The 19,059-nt window shown below is 54.5% G+C and overlaps 1 protein-coding gene across 1 annotated transcript; it reads right to left on the minus strand.

Annotated features, from left to right (window-relative positions):
* Positions 1 to 1,012: 1,012 nt before the first annotated feature.
* Positions 1,013 to 18,608, minus strand: PNPLA3 (patatin like phospholipase domain containing 3). Its single transcript, XM_010983452.3, has 9 exons — positions 18,356 to 18,608; positions 15,268 to 15,500; positions 14,065 to 14,130; positions 11,427 to 11,636; positions 10,132 to 10,192; positions 6,427 to 6,642; positions 5,322 to 5,454; positions 4,386 to 4,490; positions 1,013 to 3,061 (listed from the first exon to the last, which is right to left on the minus strand). The coding sequence occupies exons 1-9, from the start codon at positions 18,540 to 18,542 to the stop codon at positions 2,977 to 2,979; spliced, it is 1,296 nt and encodes a 431-aa protein (XP_010981754.1). The 5' UTR covers positions 18,543 to 18,608; the 3' UTR covers positions 1,013 to 2,976.
* Between the last annotated feature and the right edge of the window lie 451 nt (positions 18,609 to 19,059).

A 19,059-nucleotide genomic window follows, 5' to 3' on the forward strand; every position in this document is an offset into this window, starting at 1 on the left:
CAGATGGAGAAATGCAGTTTAGTGACTACAACGGTTCCCTTCGTAACATGAAACCCCAAGTCTCAGAGGCCACAAGGAAGGGGTGCTGGGTCTTCATGGGTCCCCACTCAGGTCACCCTGACTCTTAGTTTGAGGCACCCCATGGTGTGGCCTCCCTGGGGCTGTGGCCTGTCTCTTTATTCCTCTCCCTGAGGTGTGGGGCTCGCCTCCATCACCCGTCTCCCCAGCCCCTGACATCTGAGGAGCAAAGGTGGGCCAGTGAGAGGACAGAGCACCGGGTGCTTGCACGAGGCGGAGGCCCAGGGTGTGCGGCAGGGTGACAAGGACCAGGTCCGAGCTGCTGGTGGTACTGTGGAAGAAATGTGCGGGAGGGTGTGGCCTGGGGAGGCAGGAGGACGGCAGCTTCTCTGTGCTGGCGGTGTGGGAGGGAATGACCAGGTCTGGGCCTGAGGCAGGTGCAGGCCGCCAGACCCTGCCAGGAAGTTGTTGCTGTGGCCCATGGCAGTGTGGGGTGCTGACCAGGGGCCAGTCTCCAGAGATAGTAAGTGGAGGTGGAGACAGCGGGATCGGGACCAGCTGGAGGAGAGGGTGCATCTTGGTTCCTCGGATTTTGTTGGGCAGCCAGCCAGGGGTAGGTAGAGGGGTGAGTGGGTCCTCACCCAAGCCAGACCCGGGGTCCTCCAGGTGTGTGAGCCAGGCCTCCCACGAGTGGCTGTGCGCACTTGGCAGAGCAGGCACATCCGATCCTTGGGGAAGAGCCTGGTACCCAGGCTGGAGTCGCAGAGTCCAGGGTCCCAGAGGAAGAGGGATCTGGGAAGGGGGGCGGTCTGGCCCTCAGTGTCCAGGACAGAGCATGTGGAGGCCACCTAGCCTGGCAGGGCCAACTAGGGCAGTGGGACCGTAAACCTTGGTGGTGGGGGCTGGCAGGAGAGTTTAAAGGAGCTTGGCTGTGAGGGAAGGAAAGCAAAACTGTGGCTCCTTGCAAAGGATGCAGAGACAAGGAAAAGCGCTTTAAAAATCACATGTATTATGAATTATTTTCTGACGATAGTAATACATAGAAATTTAACAAAAAATATAATCATGAATAATGGCATGATGGGAAGCGCTGTGTTTTGGCACAGATTCTTTCCGTCTCTGTTCTATAGGTGTGCACGCTCACACATTTTATTCGCTTAACAAGACTGGGCTCATGCTTTGCATCAAGTTTTGCTGTCTGTTTACCAAATAGACTGCTGCTCCCTGGCATTCAGTAGACTGCACTCTGAGCATTGCTGATAGCGGAGTATTCCAAAGATCTGGCCTTGGTCGGGGGGTGGGGATGTGGGGGGGTGACTTCTGGGCCCAGCCAAAGAGGAGGAGTCGGGGTAGCATTTAAGGCACAGGTGGGAGGAGAGCCTTGGCCATTTCTTGAGAAAGTACCAGACTTCCTTGTCTTCATGCACATTTTTTAAAAATTGTAAAACATGCTCATTATAAGAAGGTTGAATAATTGCAAAAAGTAGTAAGAAAATAAGTCCTGTGAAAGCCTATCAGCCGTTTAACATACTTCTTTCCTTGTAACGATCACAGAACCAGGGTACAGTGTCTGTCTAAACGGAAATACACGGGTTATTGCGAAATACTGCTGAAGTGCGTTGTGTGTGTTTAGGCCTATGCTGTGGTTCTGACAGCAAAGGCAGTTGGGAAACCTGAGAGTCTGGCGCCAGGGCAGGCATGAGGGTGTGTCACCGGGAGTCCAGGTGGGTGTCAGGCACGTGTGGCCTCCCCCACTGAGGCCAGCTCTTTGTTTTGTGGCCGAGTGGCTGGGCGAGTCCCCCGCCCACCCCCCTCGCCTCACCTGGGGAGCAAGCACTACCACAACAGGAGGCCCCCGGAAACGCAAGGAGACGGCCAGGAGCCCCCGAGCGGGGCTCCTCTGCACTGTGTGATGACCCTGTATTTTCACAAGCACTCCCTGCCTTCTAGGTGTTCACGTAGAGTCTAGACCCAGAACCACCTTCCCCTCTAAAGGGGATGCCCTCGCAGTGGGGTGCTTTGCCTGAACCTGCCTGTTCTTCGACTCCAGGACATCTCCAAGATGTGGGTGAGAGTTGCAGCTTTCTGTGCCAACGTTTGGGATTTTGAGCTTATCACTGTTTATTTGCTTTGGGTTATCCTCGAATGCATAAATAAGAAAAACAGACACACACAGTTCACCTGCGGTCACACTGCGCTGTGCGTGCCCACAGAGTACCGCACCGGAGAGGAGGTGGGTCCCGCCTCCTGCTCGACTCCATTCAAGCTGTGGGGGCATGGACGACAGGGAGAAGGCCAGTTGAGGACCTGGGGGTGCCATCTTCTGTGCTGGATTTTTTTTAAAGGCTTATTCCATTCACATCTCACTGATTCCCATAATACATAATTCAACAGATAAAATTTCCTTCTATTTTATGTAAAACTCTTTATCACATATTTAGGTGTAAAAGATGTCCTAGAATATAAATAAGTTCCTGTCTTTCAATGACCCCTGGCCAGGGGTGTCCTTGGGAGGATGGCACCCCCCTTGCCCTGCACTGACTGCTTCCTATACAGAGAGATGGGATCACACTTTTCTCTTCCTTCCAACCCCCAAGATGCACAAAGGACAGCCCAGCCCCCAGCCACAAGGTCCCCCCAGCCCAAACTCTGGCCATTTAGGAACTTTCACCGGGACAGCTGAGCGGGCTGAAAGGCGAGTTGGTGGCGGACCCTCCATGCTGGTCTTCCTCATGCAGTTTCCCAACCGTTGGAGCCCACCTCCGATGCATACACATTAGGCTTCCTTAAGCCCTGGACCACCTCCTACACCCTACACCCAAAGTGGCATCCCAGCTATTTGTGAAACAAATATATTGCTTTTGGTTTCAATAAATTCATCACAGAGGCCATTTTCTATATATCACAGAGGTCAGCTTCGGCCTCTGCTGGACAGTCCACAGGGCGGGCGTCTGGGTCCTAGGAGGAGCACAGAGGCCAGGGGTGCCCATCATGTTCTGGTTTGTGGCAGTCAGGCTGTTGGTCCCTCACTGGTGTTTGGGATCTGAAACAGATGAATTCTAAGTCAGCCACTGACCTGCTGCCCTGAAGTCTTCAGTGTCAGGGAGGACGAATGGACACTGCCAGGGATGCCAAGCACACCGCCACATGCTTTGGGACCTGCGGGGTGGCCCAGCCCCAGACCACAACTGCCTCAGCCCCCAGGGCTGCTGTCACCATCCCGGGCCTCCAAAACCTGTGGCCCTCCCAGCCACCTGGACACCTTGCACTGGCTATTCACGGGCACAGAGGAGCCCATCCGTTTCCTCCACACAAACCAGCTCACCTGCCAGGGCGCGCTACTGCAGCCCGCACGGCCGTCCCCCAGGCCGCCGCCTCCTGCCCCACTCCCTGGAGGATGGGCAGGCACCAGGGCTCACAACCGACACCTCCTTTTGGCCCAGAGCCTCTGGAAGCCTCTCAGTCCTAAAGCATCTCTTGAGAGCAAGACCTGCTCCTTGCTGGGCCAGCGCAGCTGCCCCCTCACGGGTGACCCCGCCGCCTCCACGTGGCCACTTCCCAGTGCACACTGGGTCCTTCCACAGCCTGCTTTAAACCCTTCCATGTCTGCTGACAGCACTAACAGCTGTGGCCTTGTCTCCCGAGTGCCCCCACGTGTCTGGTAATGTGCTAGGGGCTCCCCAAAGCCTCATGGACGCCCCGTGAGGAGAGGAGCACCCCCCCCAACGAACGGGAGGAGGCCGAGACCCACGATGTTCAGGGTAAGGTCCAGCCCTTGTGACTGGAACAAGGCTCTGCTTGCTGAGTTAGTTTTCAGAACCCCAAAAGTAGCAGCAGCATCCAGACCATGGGAAGCACACAGATTGCCGAGTTCCTTCCCGAGGGACTGTGGTTCAGCAAGTCTGAGGTTAGACGGGAATCTGCATTAACAGGCACCTCGCCCCCAATTGGGGCCCCACCTCTCCATGCCCCACCTACTCCCTGTGCTGCCGGCATCCCCAGCTACTTCCCCTAGGCAACCAGTGCTCTCTGACGCTCGCTGACCTGCACCTGTAGGGACCTGCCCTTCCTCTGCTTCATCGTCCAGCTCTCTCTTCCGCCATCAAAACTGGGCTCAGTGGACACGCCTCCTCGCCCCTCCCCGGGCTTCACCGTGCCCTGTGCAGCTAAGTCTTGACTATCTTTCAGCAGAGGCACTGGCACCTCTGATTGGCTCAGCTGTCCCTGGTAAGACAGTGTCCCCTGTGATACAGGATAAACTCCTTGCCACCTACTGGGGCCCAAAGACATTTCTAGAATGGCATGTGAGGCCTGAGCAGATAGGAGGGTGCCTGTGGGACACACACACCCATAGGCACGTTGTTTACCTGGAAGTGGGGAGTAGGTACGCCACCACTCGGGAGCAAACCCGGGACGCCGCCCACTGCAGCCACTGGATGTCGTCAGGCACGTGTGGAAGCCACATCACCAGTCTGGGGGAATAAAACAGAGAGACAACACATCATGTGAGCACAGAGACGGGCCGAAGCAAAAAGAACAAAACAAAAACCAAACCAAAGGGAGGTATCTTACAACAATACCACCGGGTCCAGGTAAACCACCAGGGTCACTTCTAACCCCAATCTGAGAAATTCCCGAAGACAAGCCTGCCTAAAACCCCTAAGCAAAGGAAGGCCGCTTTTGACTCGGGAAAGCTGAACATAGAAGTAAAAGGAAAAGGCCTTGGTTTTCCAGGATCTGACCCATCTGTGGCCACCGATGCAGAGCATCCTGGGGTCGACATGTCCCGCCCAGCAGCACATGTGAGCCCAGCAGAGGAAGCAGCTAAGGAGGCCTGACTGCAGCCCTCCACAGCACAAAAGGACCCCACGCCTCGGGCTTCGGGAAATGCAGAAACAGACCTCGATGCAGGGCAAGGCCGTGTGGGAGCAGGTGGCTAGTTGAGTAGAGCCAGGAAGGGACCTGGGAAGGTTCATGAAAGCCAGAGAACTGAGCTGGATTTTGAAGGATGGTTTGGACTTTAAAAGATGGACTGAAGGACATATTTGCTAAAAGGAAAGTAAACCCAAAGTGAATCTGAAGAGGGCCGAGGGGAACAATACGCAGAAATAAAGCAGGCACAGACGTTTGCCTCGGATCCCTCCCAGCACAGCATGAATGAACTCCCCAAGTACAAGTGCAGACCTAGAAGAAGGGACAAACCTAGCACAGCAATGAAGAGGAGGTGGGACGGGCTGGGGCTCACCGGTGAGGCACCTTTCGGGGGCGTTCTACACAGACACAAAGTCACCTGAAACACTCACCTCTGGACCACAGCAATCGCAGACTCCATGGGCAGCGTACAGGGCAGCATCATGTAGGACATCACCCTAACAGGGAAGGAGTTGCAGATCTTGCTTATGAACCCATCTTGCTTTCTAACTGCTTCTCTCAGTGCTGAAAATACAATTTAGACATCTTGTCTCCCACCAGCATAAAAATCAGCCTATCTTCCCCACATAGTGCTTGGAATTTCTGTGAAATAGATCCTGGCAGCGGAAAAAGCAGCTTTCACAAATGAGATCAAATGGGGAATGTGCCCAAATAGCCCTTTGATCGCCTACTGGGTACAGGGTCCTAGTGAACGGCTCTCTTTTAAACTGACTATCTCAGGAGGCTTAACTGCTCAAAACACCCCCTACACCGACTTCAGAAGCTCTGCTTTGCACCTTCAGCTGGATTCCATCTCTTCGGCCTGGAATCTCCTAGCCTTCTACTTCCCCTTTGTAATGGCATCGTGATGCCTCAAATCACATTAACCTGGGCAGCTGCCGGTTAGTGCAACTCCTACGGTGTAAGTGCCTCAGGGGCAAGAAATGGGATCCAGTTCATCTTTGAATTTCCCCAAATGTCCCCAAGTGACTGAGAGCTGGATGGTGCACACATCTGTCCATCAGATAGCTGATGACCCGATCAAATGCACCAGCTTCAAAGAAGGTTCAAAACTGTGGTTTGGGGGGAGGGAGAAATTAGGAGGGCCCTTCTAGAGTGACGGCTTTGAGATGGGTGGACAGGCAGAGAATGGTGTTCTCAAAGAACAGGCCACCCCCAGAGTCCCCCGAAATCTGGTGTGCCTGGACCTTGGGAGCAGAGGGCACTGCAGGTTAACTCAAAGCTCAGCTGGAGTTTGTTTTCCTCTGGCCGTGACCCCCTGGGAAGGGAGACTGAGCCAGGACCCAGGTGGACAGGAGGCCTGTGCTGGGAGGTGGGGGCCCCGGTGGGCCTGCTATGGTTGTTCCACCCCATCTCTTCCCACAGGGCGGCATTACCTCCCTCTAACACACAGGAAAACCACCCTTTCCGCCTCTTGCGGGGTCACAGAGAACAGCCTCCTCTGCTGTCCACCTCCCCTCCCCGGAGAGCCAGCACCTATCAGGAACTTGGGCGACAGGGTCTCCAGGAGGCTCTCATCCCAGTGCAGGATGCCGAGGCACAGGTGGTCCAGCAGCTCGTCTCCCTGGGGCCTCGCCTCCCAGGCGGCCACCCCGGGGGAAGTCTCCAGGCTCACAGGTTCCCCGGGGAGCTCAGGGACTTCCGACTCTCCCAAGGATGCATTCAGGCATGGCTGGGGCCTGACACAGATGCCTCCGAAGGACATGGAAACAAACCCATCAGGTGAATTCAGGCAGCGAGGTCATCACTCACCCACCCACCTGCCCACCAAACCCGGGAAGCGGCAGGCCAGTTACTAGGACAAGGCAGGGATCCCCAAGGGCAGGCATTCCTAGCAGGGAGAAAGTGGGGGCTCTGGTTGTGTGGGCTCTGTGGCCACATGGGATTCATGAGGTTGAAAGATAAGGATTATAACCCATTTATAATAACTGAACCGCTGGTTAAGTCAGCATTCCAGGCCCTGTGGCAGCTGTTCAATTGCTACCATCATCATCGTCTCCGCTTTTCAACTGAGGACTCAGAAGCACAGAGAGGTTAAGAAATTCTTCCAAAGCCACACAGCCAGTACGTGGCAGGGCGCGATTCAAATGTAGGTCTGATGTCAAAGGTGGTACCCTTCCATCACACGGCCTTGAAAGAAGCATTAGGTAAGGGAGTTTGTGCACCACTGCCCTAGGTGTCAGTGTGCAGTAGCTGATAGAAGGAGTGGTTCCTGCTCAGAATTGGCAGGCTGGCTCGGGGCAGCGGGACGGGTAGTTTCGGATGCCCACAACTGCTTCCTATCTCAGGTTAAAAGACCAGGCATGGCTCTGGGATGCCCACACCTTGCTCCCAGGTTACACGTCCCAGTTACACTCCCCCAGATCTCTCCAGCCTCTGTTAGACACACAGCTCACCCTCTGGGACTTCATTTTTCCCTTAAAGTTTCAAGGACTCTGTTCCCAGAGCACACCTGTCTCACCCTGACTTGTCCTCTGCAGGAGGCCAGCCTGGCCGAGGGAGGACCTCGCTTAGATCATTAAACCCAAACCCAGCCCCCATGCTGCCAACACCCACCCACATGCCAGTCCTTAGAATGACTGACAATTGCCTGGACATCATTTAATCCAAATGCCTTTGCTACAGATGTGGAAACAGAGGCCCAGGGAGGGGAGATGGCTTATCCAAAGGCACCTAGTAACTTCTATAAGATCTATCACCATTATATATTCGCAGATTGCCCCCCAACTCCACCCCCATTCCAGACTGCTCTTCAGAACCTCAGACTTTGACATCATTGTGCCTCTTGCACAACCACCCAAAAATGCACCTGGGTATCGCACACCCATACATCACACACAGGGCACACCAGCTTTCCTGCAGAACCCACGGCCCCGCAAGAGCACTGAGCCATGAGCAGAACCCTCTCCTCCCACAGCCACCCTGTCCCCACGGCAGAAGCCAGAGCCCAGGACTTCATCCCTGAGTCTTCCCCCTCCTGAATCTCTGATTGGTCACCCCCAGGTCCTGTTCCCTTGGGCTCCTTCCGCCACCTCTGCTGCCCCGACCCCAGCCAAGCCTACGGCTGCCTTCTTGGCCTCCTGGATGCTGCTCTCACCCTCTCTGCACTGCAGCGAGGGGACCTTCCAGAGCTCTCCTCTGACTGCCCTCACTCCTGGTTCGGCAGCCCTCCACAGCTCCCTATTGCTGTGGGCCCGGCCTTGCCCCTCCACTCTTCACTGATCGCCATTCCTGCCCCTCTCCTCTCTGTCCCCCACCCCCACACCCATTACTCCAGTTACACAAGTTACATTTTCTGGTACCGTTTGGACCAAGCCTGCACCTACGAAACCAACATCTAGAATGATTCCCAAACCCATGACCGTCACGGCCCAGCCGTCACTCCCCACAGAGGGGGGGCCTTCAAATACCACAACTGGAAGACCTTCCCTGGCCAGTCTTTCCAAAGGAAGAAATCTCAGGACACACTTTGGCCTAAAACAAGGCCAGAAAATAACCAGGCATGTTCAGCCATGCCTTAGCTATTAAGAGAGTTTTGCCTGGAGTCCCAAAATGACTAGAGGTGTGGACATAGCAGTGTCTCCTAAATCGTTGCCCAACAATCCTAGGGAGGAGGTAGGAAGGCATCAAAAACCGCACTGGCAGAAAGGGAAATGGGACACAGTGTCAGAGATCTTTAGCTAAGACTGAGGAGGGAGGAAGCAGGTGACTGTTTTTCACTCCAGGGACATCTTCAAGCCCAGTTACTCCTCTGTCATACAGAATTTTCCCTCTGCTCCGAACTTCACAACTTTCTGAGTTTGTGGAACCCTAAGAACAGTCTGTTCTAATTTTCAGCAGGTTGCGTCTGAGTACACACGGTGGGTGACTGTGCACGTACCGTGGCTGGAGCCGCCTGGGGGACATGGAAAGACATTAAGGACAACAATGACAAAGTGTCCCACATTTACCAAAGGCTTACACGGGCCAGGCTCCGTGCTGAGACTTCACTGCATCATCGCATGTCATTCCAACAACAGCGCTGTGACCCTGCACTATTATTCAGCCTCGTTTTGCAATTCAGTCTCAGAGAGGTGAAGAAATGTGTCCCAGGTGGCCCAGCTACCTCGTGTGGGGAAAGGGACTTGATTCCAGGTTTGCCTGCCAGGCAGAGGTATAAAGATTTGGGGTGGCCACTTCATCGCTCCAGGCCTCAGTTGTCCCATCTGTAAATAGGGACAATTCTGTGCCTGTTGCGGGGCCGCTCTGGGGCATGAGTGAGGCTGCAGGTAGCCTGCCTTTGTAACTCGCCCAGCAACGTGAGGACAGCGGTGCTCTTAAAGGGTGAACCGGACGGGCTTCTGAAGTGCCTGCCTGCTCCCTGCTCCGAGACACTGGGGTGTCATGTCTTCTCGCCAACAGTTGTGACCACCTAAACTGTTTCCAGACATCACCAGATGTTCCGGGGTTGGGGACACAGTCATCTCTGGTTGACAACCGCTGCCCTGGGGGGAGGCTGCCAGGTGCTCCACTACTAGTAACCACACCATCTCCTTGGTCTTGGTCAAAGACAAATTCAGAGGACCAATGCATGAACCAACTTTTAGTATCAAAGGAAAAGAGCCCCAAACACACCTAATGTTGGGTCCACTCTGACATTTTGAGAGCCCAGCTCCTGCAGCCTGGATAAGCCAGCAGGGCTCAAAGGCAGGAACTTGCTCCAGGACAGACAGCTGGGCTGGTGGGCACGGCCCGCACCTGGCTGGAAGCAACGATTCTGACTGCTTCACACGAGGCCCAAGCCCAGAATCCCTGTTTATCTTCCTTCCTTGTTAAACTAGAGGTTTACAATAGTTCAAGGAGAAAAGGATAACAAACGACTGCCTTCAGCACGTAGACAGGTGAGTGACGCTGCAGAGGGAGGGTGAGCCCTGGGGCTGTGACAGCCGGGATTCAGAGCCCAGCCTGACCTCCCAGGGAGTGGAGCGGGGCCCTTGGCTGCCTCTCCGTCTCCCCCACTGTGAAGTGGGGCAAAGATTTCCTGTCTCACGGGGCTAAGGAGAGAGCTGAGCAAGACACTGGGTGAAGGTGCAGGGCACTGGGTTTTAGAGCCAGCCTCACTCCCCCGTTTACCAAGAGTGCAGACAGAAAGCTCGTGAAAAGGGCATGTCTATGCCCTCCTCCGACCAGCGCCACACCTACCGTTCTCTTCCAAGAACCTGGCCGCGTCTAAATAGCCTTGAAGGCATATTGCTCCAAGCACCTGTGAACAAATCAGGGCAGTTGACTGCAGACTCCAAGCTCCGAGCTTCTGCTGTGTGCACAGCTGCAGCGGGGCTGGGCCCAGCTCTGTGCTCCCCAGGGCTCGGCTCGAACAACCCTGCGTCCTCGGACCCCTTGCTGGCACCTCAGCATGATGGGTGCTGGTTTCTGCGGGCTCCCCTGGTCCCAGATGAGTCTCCACCCTAAGAAATCCCGGGGCCTGATCTCCTTGTCCTGAGCCAGTGATAGCTGCTTCTTCTGCTCTTCTGTGTACAAACCAGTCCTGCACAGCCTCCTTTCCCTGCCGATTTCCTCACCACGTGAGGGCGGTGAGGCCCACTAGCCACAACCACCACCAAAAACCAAAAAAGGTTAAATCACCAAATGCAGCCTTAACCACAGCCGCAAATAGGAATCATCAGGGTAATTTAAAAAAAAAAAAAATCCTGCTGCCCAGGCTGCCTCTTTGAAACAGAAGGAAAAGGGGCAGAGCACAGCCATTCAAGGAATGACACAGCAGTTAACACCAAGATGGCGGAGATTCAACTCCCAGCTGGCCTTGAGGCCCGAGGTGGCAGGAGATTTGACTTCCAGGAGACCTTGAGCTTCATCATACGCTTATTGCAATATATTAACATGGTCAATGGCTCTCCCTCAGGTGCCATCACACTTGCAAGGCTGACCTTGAAAGGTCAAAGAGTGGGCAGTGGCCCAGCTCCTGGGAATCCCAGCCCCCTCCCCAGGGCAGCTGGAATAACCCTCCCACTTGTGAGCATAGCAAGTTACCATAAAAACTAACAACCCTCACACCTCATGGCCTTTCTCTTGCCTTCTGAGACAGCCTGCACTCTGTCTATGGAGTGTGCATCTCTCTGAGTAAATCTACTTTTACTCAACTGTGGCTCGCTCTTTGATTCTTTCCTGCACAAAGCCGAGGACCCACACTTGGTGGGGTGCATCCTAGGGACTCAGCTGAGGCCTGGGACTGGCCCTCCTCTCTCCCCACATTCTTTTTCCTGCATCAGTTTCTTAAGCCATAGCCCTGACGTGGGATCTGAGCAGCAGCACTGTAAATGTCCCCAGGGGATTCCAGTGACCAGAGCAGGCAGCACTGAGCTCCAATTTAATGATGGGGTCTGTTTCTGTTGGTAGGTTCGTTCAGAGAACTGGTGGGTCCCCTGGCAAATAGGGATGCAAAGGAGAACAGCACCCCCAGAACACACAGCTTCTCTTACGCTGAGATCTGGCGGGAACAGCGTCTGGTACAGCAGGTAGGCATTCTCTGAGCAGCAGCGCAGACTCAGCGTGGTGAAGTCCACGTGAAGGAAGTTCGTGGACTTGACTTTAGGGCAGATGTCACTCTCCCCATAGAAGGGGGACACAGTGATGGTCGTTTTGGTATCAAGGAAAGGTAAGATGTCAGTCATTCCTCCATCCACATATCTCTGTTAAGGGGGGTGCAGAAAGGACACACTGTCAGAAGCCTGGTGTTTTCTGTGTGTTTCAGATTATGGGCAGAGGCTTCTCAGAGCCGCAGGTGGACACAGTAGGAGGACAGGGCTTTGGAATCACTCACCAAATCCTTACTGAGCATTTCTGGACCAGGCCAGGGCCACTCAGGGTTGTTACATGCTGTTGTGTAGTTTACGCACTACACAAAAAGTGCCTGGCCAAAAGGCAGACGGAGGCTGGCATCTGGCCCAGGTTGTGGTGGCCAAGTCCTCAGCCCAAGTGGGCACCCGTAGGCGTGCCCATGTAATTCACATCAAGAAACCATTTGCCAGGGACGCTGTGTGCAACGGGGACAGAGTGTAATGTAGACCAGGTCCTACAGGAGACAGATGGTTGGCCACAGGCTTCATTCCAGAGGCCTCTTGCTACTTGAGAAATCTGGGACAAGACACTTAACCTGTGATTCTGTCTCTGTCCACAACTTGGAAGTGAGAACCAGCACTGGAGACTGAAATGACACAGGGACCTGGGGGACTTGGACAGCCCTCAGAAACCGACATCTTATCCCACAACAAGGAGGCATTTGGGGTAAGTACTGTGAGAATCAGTTTTCCTGTATCCATATCCTTAAATAACATTAGTGCCCATGGCCAGGCTGGGGCAGGCAGTCTCTGGTACCGTTTGGACCAAGCCTGCACCTATGAAACCAACGTCTAGAATGATTCCTAAACCCATGACCGTCACAGCCCAGCCGTCACTCCCCACAGAGGGGGGGCCTTCAAATACCACAACTGGAAGACCTTCCCTGGCCAGTCTTTCCAAAGGAAGAAATCTCAGGACACACTTTGGCCTAAAACAAGGCCAGAAAATAACCAGGCATGTTCAGCCATGCCTTAGCTATTAAGAGAGTTTTGCCTGGAGTCCCAAAATGACTAGAGGTGTGGACATAGCAATGTCTCCTAAATCGTTGCCCGACAATCCTAGGGAGGAGGTAGGAAGGCATCAAAAACCGCACTGGCAGAAAGGGAAATGGGACACAGTGTCAGGGATCTTTAGCTAAGACTGAGGAGGGAGGAAGCAGGTGACTGTTTTTCACTCCAGGGACATCTTCAAGCCCAGTTACTCCTCTGTCATACAGAATTTTCCCTCTGCTCCAAACTTCACAACGTTCTGAGTTTGTGGAACCCTAAGAACAGTCTGTTCTAATTTTCAGCAGGTTGCGTCTGAGTACACACGGTGGGTGACTGTGTACTGTGGCTGGAGCCACCAGGGGGACGTGGAAAGACATTAAGGACAACAATGACAAAGTGTCCCACATTTACCAAAGGCTTACACGGGCCAGGCTCCGTGCTGAGACTTCACTGCATCATCGCATGTCATTCCAACAACAGCGCTGTGACCCTGCACTATTATTCAGCCTCGTTTTGCAGTTCAGTCTCAGAGAGGTGAAGAAATGTGTCCCAGGTGGCCCAGCTACCTCGTGTGGGGAAAGGGACTTGATTCCAGGTTTGCCTGCCAGGCAGAGGTATAAAGATTTGGGGTGGCCACTTCATCGCTCCAGGCCTCAGTTGTCCCATCTGTAAATAGGGACAATTCTGTGCCTGTTGCGGGGCCGCTCTGGGGCATGAGTGAGGCTGCAGGTAGCCTGCCTTTGTAACTCGCCCAGCAACGTGAGGACAGCGGTGCTCTTAAAGGGTGAACCGGACGGGCTTCTGAAGTGCCTGCCTGCTCCCTGCTCCGAGACACTGGGGTGTCATGTCTTCTCGCCAACAGTTGTGACCACCTAAACTGTTTCCAGACATCACCAGATGTTCCAGGGTTGGGGACACAGTCATCTCTGGTTGACAACCGCTGCCTGGGGGGAGGCTGCCAGGTGGTCTACCACAACCCAGCATCTCGTCCAGAGCTTGCAGAACAAGTACCTCAAGTTCTGTTTCTCCACTGGAGGCAGGGCTCACAATTAACCATGTGGGTCTGCAGATTAGTTGAACGTAACCGAACGGCAGCCCTGTTGGCAGCTTCTGCCCAGAGCCACGAGCTAAAAAGGACTGAGTCAGACCCAGAGAGGACTGAAACTCTCATCCCCGAAGAATAAAGCTCTACCCTAAGTAAGTAACTGACTCTTAAGCATGTGATACTTTAACCAGCCCACTGGGCACCTATTTCGGTGCTCATGTGAAGATTACATGAACAGCTCACCTTATGGCAGCCAGATAATGATTCTACAGGAAGTTAGTTTTGCTGACCAGGGAGCCTGGAAGTGGGGCAGGGAGCGGGGGCAGCTATGGGATCTCTGTCTGAAGCCTGAGGCAAAGGGCTCTGAGTTCAGAGAGAGGTCCTCAGGTCCCAGGGTCCCAGGGTGCCTGAGCCCAGCACCACACAGGTAGGAGTTGTGCACACATGGTTCAAAAAAGGACTTACCACGCCTCTGAAGGAGGGAGGGATGAAGCCAAAGAAGAAAGGAATGAAGGACGAACAAATCAAAGCCTGTGAAGACAAGAGAGAGCGAAACCACAGTTAAGAACAGTCTGCTTTTTTTTTTTTTTTTTTAAATCCCCCTGGGCCTTTCTAAGCCGCCTCCAAGGGAGAAGGGCAAGAAGCCTGAAAATGCTCTACGCGCAGGGACGGTGCTTCAATAAGTGGTTCAGCGACGATGAACCAAACTGCACCCTTACTGTTTCAGGCCCAAGTATGTATTATTTGACAGCGCTGTCTGCAGACTTCAGCTGCCTGTCCCTGCTGCTGCAAGGCTCACCCCGGGCCACCGCGGCAGGACCAAGAGTCCTGGACTCCCTGACTGAATGGAAAGGGGCCAGATCAGGGCTTGGCAAATACGGATCTTCAGCAGAATCACCTGGAAAGCTTGTCGAACCAGACTCTGCGCCCCACCCCTGAGGGTCTGCCCTTCTAACAAGCTCCCAGGTGATGCAGATTCTGCCGGTCCAGGGACCACACCTGGATCCCACCGTGCAAGAGCATCAAGCAGGTATGATGCTGATGCAGTGGGAGAAAGGACGCGTGTGGGAACATACTGGTGATGGCTGTCTAGAAAAAAGCTTCCGGAAACAAGGGTAAGTGGGAGACGACACTGGTGACTGAGAAGCTGCTGGCGCTACATGCCAGGCTGCTAGCTTGCATAGCCCTGTGTTAAGTGAAGTCATGTCCAAATAAATCTCACAAAGGCACTGGCCAAATGAAGTGGTATTTTGTTATTGCTCCCGGTCTTCTCTGGGCAAATAAGACATGCTGCTACCCTCGGGGGGCTTCACTGGAGGGGTCCTCATGAAGGAACGGGCATCGTTGGGAGGAGGGACACACATGGGAAGAGGTCCCTAGATCAAGAGGTCATGAGCCAAGTCTTGAAGGATGGGGAAATGTGATTTAAAACTGAAACTGTCCTGGAACACTCAGGGTTGGTATATGCTCTGGACTGCACCACGGGATGCACGTGGAGTTTGTGTCACCCTACTGCAGGAAGCAAACCGGCAACGTGGGCAACCAGGTTCTTTTGTATCTTAAGAAACGAATGAGGCAGCTGGCTGACACTAGACAGCCCCCTCTGCGTCACTTTCACAATGAAATGGCTTTCTTACTTGACAACACCCAAATAAGCAAACTGCTTACATCTATGACTTCGTCTTTGGACTGAAAATCTGACACCAGCACATTTTCTCCATCGGACACTCTGGTGAGCGAGATGAACAGCCTGCCGGAGAGGAGCCGGTGCACGTTGTCCGGGAGGTGTCTGTGCAGACTGTCTTGGATGCACTTGATCAGATTGAAGGACGGGGGCAGGATGCTGATGTTCCGGCTCCTGGTGTGCAGGACGAGGTCCTTGAGTATCTGCAGCGTCTGGTCTGGGTGGGTGTGGGGAGGAGGAGACAAACACCCAAAGGAATGGACCACCCTGGAGATGGGCATGCTCTGTGCAAGACCGGAAACCTGAGGGCATGAAAGCTATCAACCTTCCTCCAGGCGGAACCACCTGAGCCCGCAACCCCAGGCGGCTCCTGAGCCCGGGATGTAGCTAGTCCAAACGGAGACGGGTCGGAGACACACCGGCTTCAGTGCGTTAGCATACATACAAAAAAGTAAAAAATCTCATTAATACTGTGTTGTATTGACTAGATGTGAAAATGATACTTTGGCTCTATTGGGATAAGTGAAATTAATTTCATTTAGGTCATTTCCTTTTTCCATGTGGCTACTAGGAAATAGAAACTACCCATATTTCTATTGGTTAGCGCTGCTCTAGGCCCTGGCCACAGGAACGAGCCTCCAGAGGCCCAGGGGAGCCCCCTCCGCACCATCAAGGCCCGAAGCCAGGTGCTCACAGCATCGGAGCGTCAGTACGAGCGGGCCTAATGCTGCAAAGAGCAAGTGCCACATTGGGCGTGAGTTTGAATCCTGCCTCCATCTCTTATTAGCCGAGTGACTGAAATAAGTCACTTCACTGCCTAAGGCTCAGACGGTGTGGGTTTTTTCTTTAAACAACTTTACTGTGGTGCAATTTCTTTTTTTTTTTATTAATTGAGGTATAGTCAGTTTACAAGGTTGTGGGTATAATTTCTGGACAGCAAACTGCACGTATTTCAGATGTACAATTTGATGAATTCTGATAGATGTACACGCCTATGAAACCACCGCCACAATCAAGATAGCTAACATTTCCATCACTCCCCCAGAGGTGCAAATTTTGAACTCCTGATTTATCTCTTCCCACCCCCTTTACCCTCCGATAACCATGAGTCTGTTTGCTGTCTGTGAGACAGACTGTATGTTTGATGTTTCCTTACCTATTTTTGGAGACAGTGAGTATTTGATACACTACAATCGGCAGGTGCTCAACCCAAAGGCAGCACCTAATAACTAATGCCAGAACAACCAGCCTGTCTAGTGGGCCCAGGGCACTCTCACGCTCCGTCCGGCCCCACTCACCGGCCTGGTCCCCCTCCGGCTCATCAGCACTGCCCTGACATGCAGGAGTACCTGTCCCAGCTAGAGACCTGGTCACTCATAAATCCTGGGATGCAGAAGGCCAGACACATATCAGCAGGTCCTGACCCACCTCTGCCTTCCATTCAGCTATCCCTGCACTTGTGGCCCCACTGAGCCCAGGCAGAAGGGACGATGTTTTGCACACAGATGGCTGGTTCTGCCACTCTTTCCTGCCTGGTTTAGAGGCGCTCTCAGGAGTCCTGCCCAGGTCACAGGCCCTGGGATCTGCTCCCTGGTGGTCCCCAAGTGAGACAGGCAGTTAAAGCAGAAACCTGGGGCTCCCAGAACCTGGGGAGCCGCTCTTGCCAAAACCTCCAGACCCACTTTGCAGAGACTGGTGGTCCCGAGCCACTCCCGGTAGGGCACAGCTCCAGGCTGCACCTGTCCTCTGCCTGGTAGCAACCCCTCTACACTGGAGTCAGTGTACATCAGGTGCTGGGGTCAGTGCATTTGAATCCAGTCCCAATTAAACATTTGATCATGTGGATGTCTCCATGTCACAACCTTGGTACATAAGGTTTGGCTTTTAAAGCCCAAGGTGTGTAGACTGGCCATGTGGCCAGTCTGATCCTCCCTAAGGTCATATTTCCTGCCCTTTGCTCTTCCCTTCCTCAATGGGGAAGGCAGCCAGGGTGGCCTCTCCTAATCTCCACCTCTTGATCAGCCCAGGGTCTGCTCACTGATCCTATCCAATGGCAGGGCTGTGCTGATTGGCAGGGGATTCCTGACCACCAGGAACAAAGTCACTTCTGCTGGAAGTGTCCAACACAGTACTCCCTGGGTAGAGCAAAGAGTAAACTGTTAAGGAAGCCCAGATAAACAGAGGCTGATGCTAAAGGTGCATTATGTCCCGTCCCAAGGCCTTTGGGTGCCGACAGCTCCATGCTCCCACTTGCTCCAGGCCCTGCCTCCTGGCTCAGAACCCCAGGTCAAGGACGCTACATAACTCAGGCCAGCTGGCCACCAGCCCCAGTCCCCCCTCCCACAGGCACCCACACGGAGAGATGCTTCATTAGGACGAGATTCATATGCACAGGACTTCATTTCCACTGTACTGAGCAGGGCTGTGGCGGGGGAGAGGGTGGGATGGGGATGCCCAGGGATCCCCTCCAGCCCCCTAGGAAGGGTCTCAAACACCGGGAAAAGAGGTGAGGAGACAACTTTTCTACCTCTCCTCCCCGGTCCTCCCACCACAAACCACCTGTCCCGGACCCCGTTCTACTCCAAACCTGCAAGCTGCCCTCTGCCTGTGAGGCATTCAGCCCCCGGAGGGCTGGGCGGAGATCAAAAGCGCCCAGGGCGGGATGTCTCCAGTCCCTGTAGTCCCCAGCGGGAAGCGGCACCCACCCTGGGACACTGGATAAAGCCCCCTGCTGGTCGGACCCAGAGCAAATCTGCTTCCCTCCGAACTCCGCGTCGCGCTCCCTCGTCCCAGTCGCCCCGAGACGACCTGGAGCTCAGTCCCGGGTTGGAGGGCTTCCTTCAAGCCCGGGACCCAAAAGGAAGTTGGGGAGGGGATCCTCTCGGGGTTCCCACGCTCAGAAGAGCGGTCCACCCGGCGAGCCTCGCTGCCACGCATGGCAACGGAGCTGCCCGGAGCGAGGCGAAAGGGTGCACTGTAGGAGGCAACCGTCTGGGGAAACAGCAGCTGTACCCGCAGCCTGTGTCCAATCCCGGCTCCACCGCGCGCCCCATCCCGCCGGCCCGGACGTACCCACTGGGATCCCGGAGAGGAAGGTGGCGCAGTGCAGCGCCCCGGCCGAGGAACCGAAAAACTTGGGCGCGTTGCGGATCAGGTGCGGGACGCGCTCGCTCAGGCAGTGGGTCACCCCGACGTGGTAGAAGCCTAGGAACCCGCAGCCGGAGAAGGACAGGCTCCAGTCGCGCTCGAGGTCGTACATCGCGGCGGCGGGTCGGGGGTGCCGGGTCCCAGGGCGCAGCTGATCCGCCTCGCGCCCGCTAGCGCTCTCAGCCGGGCCTCCAAGTGCCGCGCAGGTATTCCCGGCGCGACGTCAGCCCCGCCGGCCCCGCCCACCTCGGACCACGCGGCCCAATGGGGGCCCGGGCGCAGGGGAGGGGTGGGCCTGCGCTCGGCGGACGGTAGAGAGAGGTTTTCAGAGAGTTTTCGGTAGTTCAGATGACGGTAGTGGGTGTCCCGGAGCGGAACAGCTCTCTTCCTGTTCCTTTTCACCCCGTAAATCAGGGAAAAAGTAAGAGCTGCCGATTTGGGCATCTAAATAGAAGTTAATGTCTTTGCTTTGATTTCCCGCAGGTTTTTGCGTGATGTCTTCAATTCATGGCAAGTGGAGGAGATTTTTCAGTTAATGATACTGATTCGAAGTTTCCATTTCGAAGTTTCACTTCTAAGTAAAACTTGCGATAACACGCGCTGGGTGCTGGGGGGTGGGGTGGGCCATG

This window comes from Camelus dromedarius, chromosome 11 (assembly GCF_036321535.1).
Source record: "Camelus dromedarius isolate mCamDro1 chromosome 11, mCamDro1.pat, whole genome shotgun sequence".
NCBI classification, from domain to species: domain Eukaryota; kingdom Metazoa; phylum Chordata; class Mammalia; order Artiodactyla; family Camelidae; genus Camelus; species Camelus dromedarius.

What these genes read in the sequence shown, in the direction of transcription:
- PNPLA3 (XM_010983452.3), bottom strand. Translation starts at nt 18,542, where the DNA reads ATGTACGACCTCGAGCGCGACTGGAGCCTGTCCTTCTCCGGCTGCGGG. An exon ending in CTCCCTCCTTCAGAGGCGTG is followed by an intron (nt 11,637 to 14,064) that starts GTAAGTCCTTTT and finishes CCCCCTTAACAG; the next exon opens with AGATATGTGGATGGAGGAAT. An exon ending in GTCGCCCAAGTTCCTGATAG is followed by an intron (nt 5,455 to 6,426) that starts GTGCTGGCTCTC and finishes TTGTATTTTCAG; the next exon opens with CACTGAGAGAAGCAGTTAGA.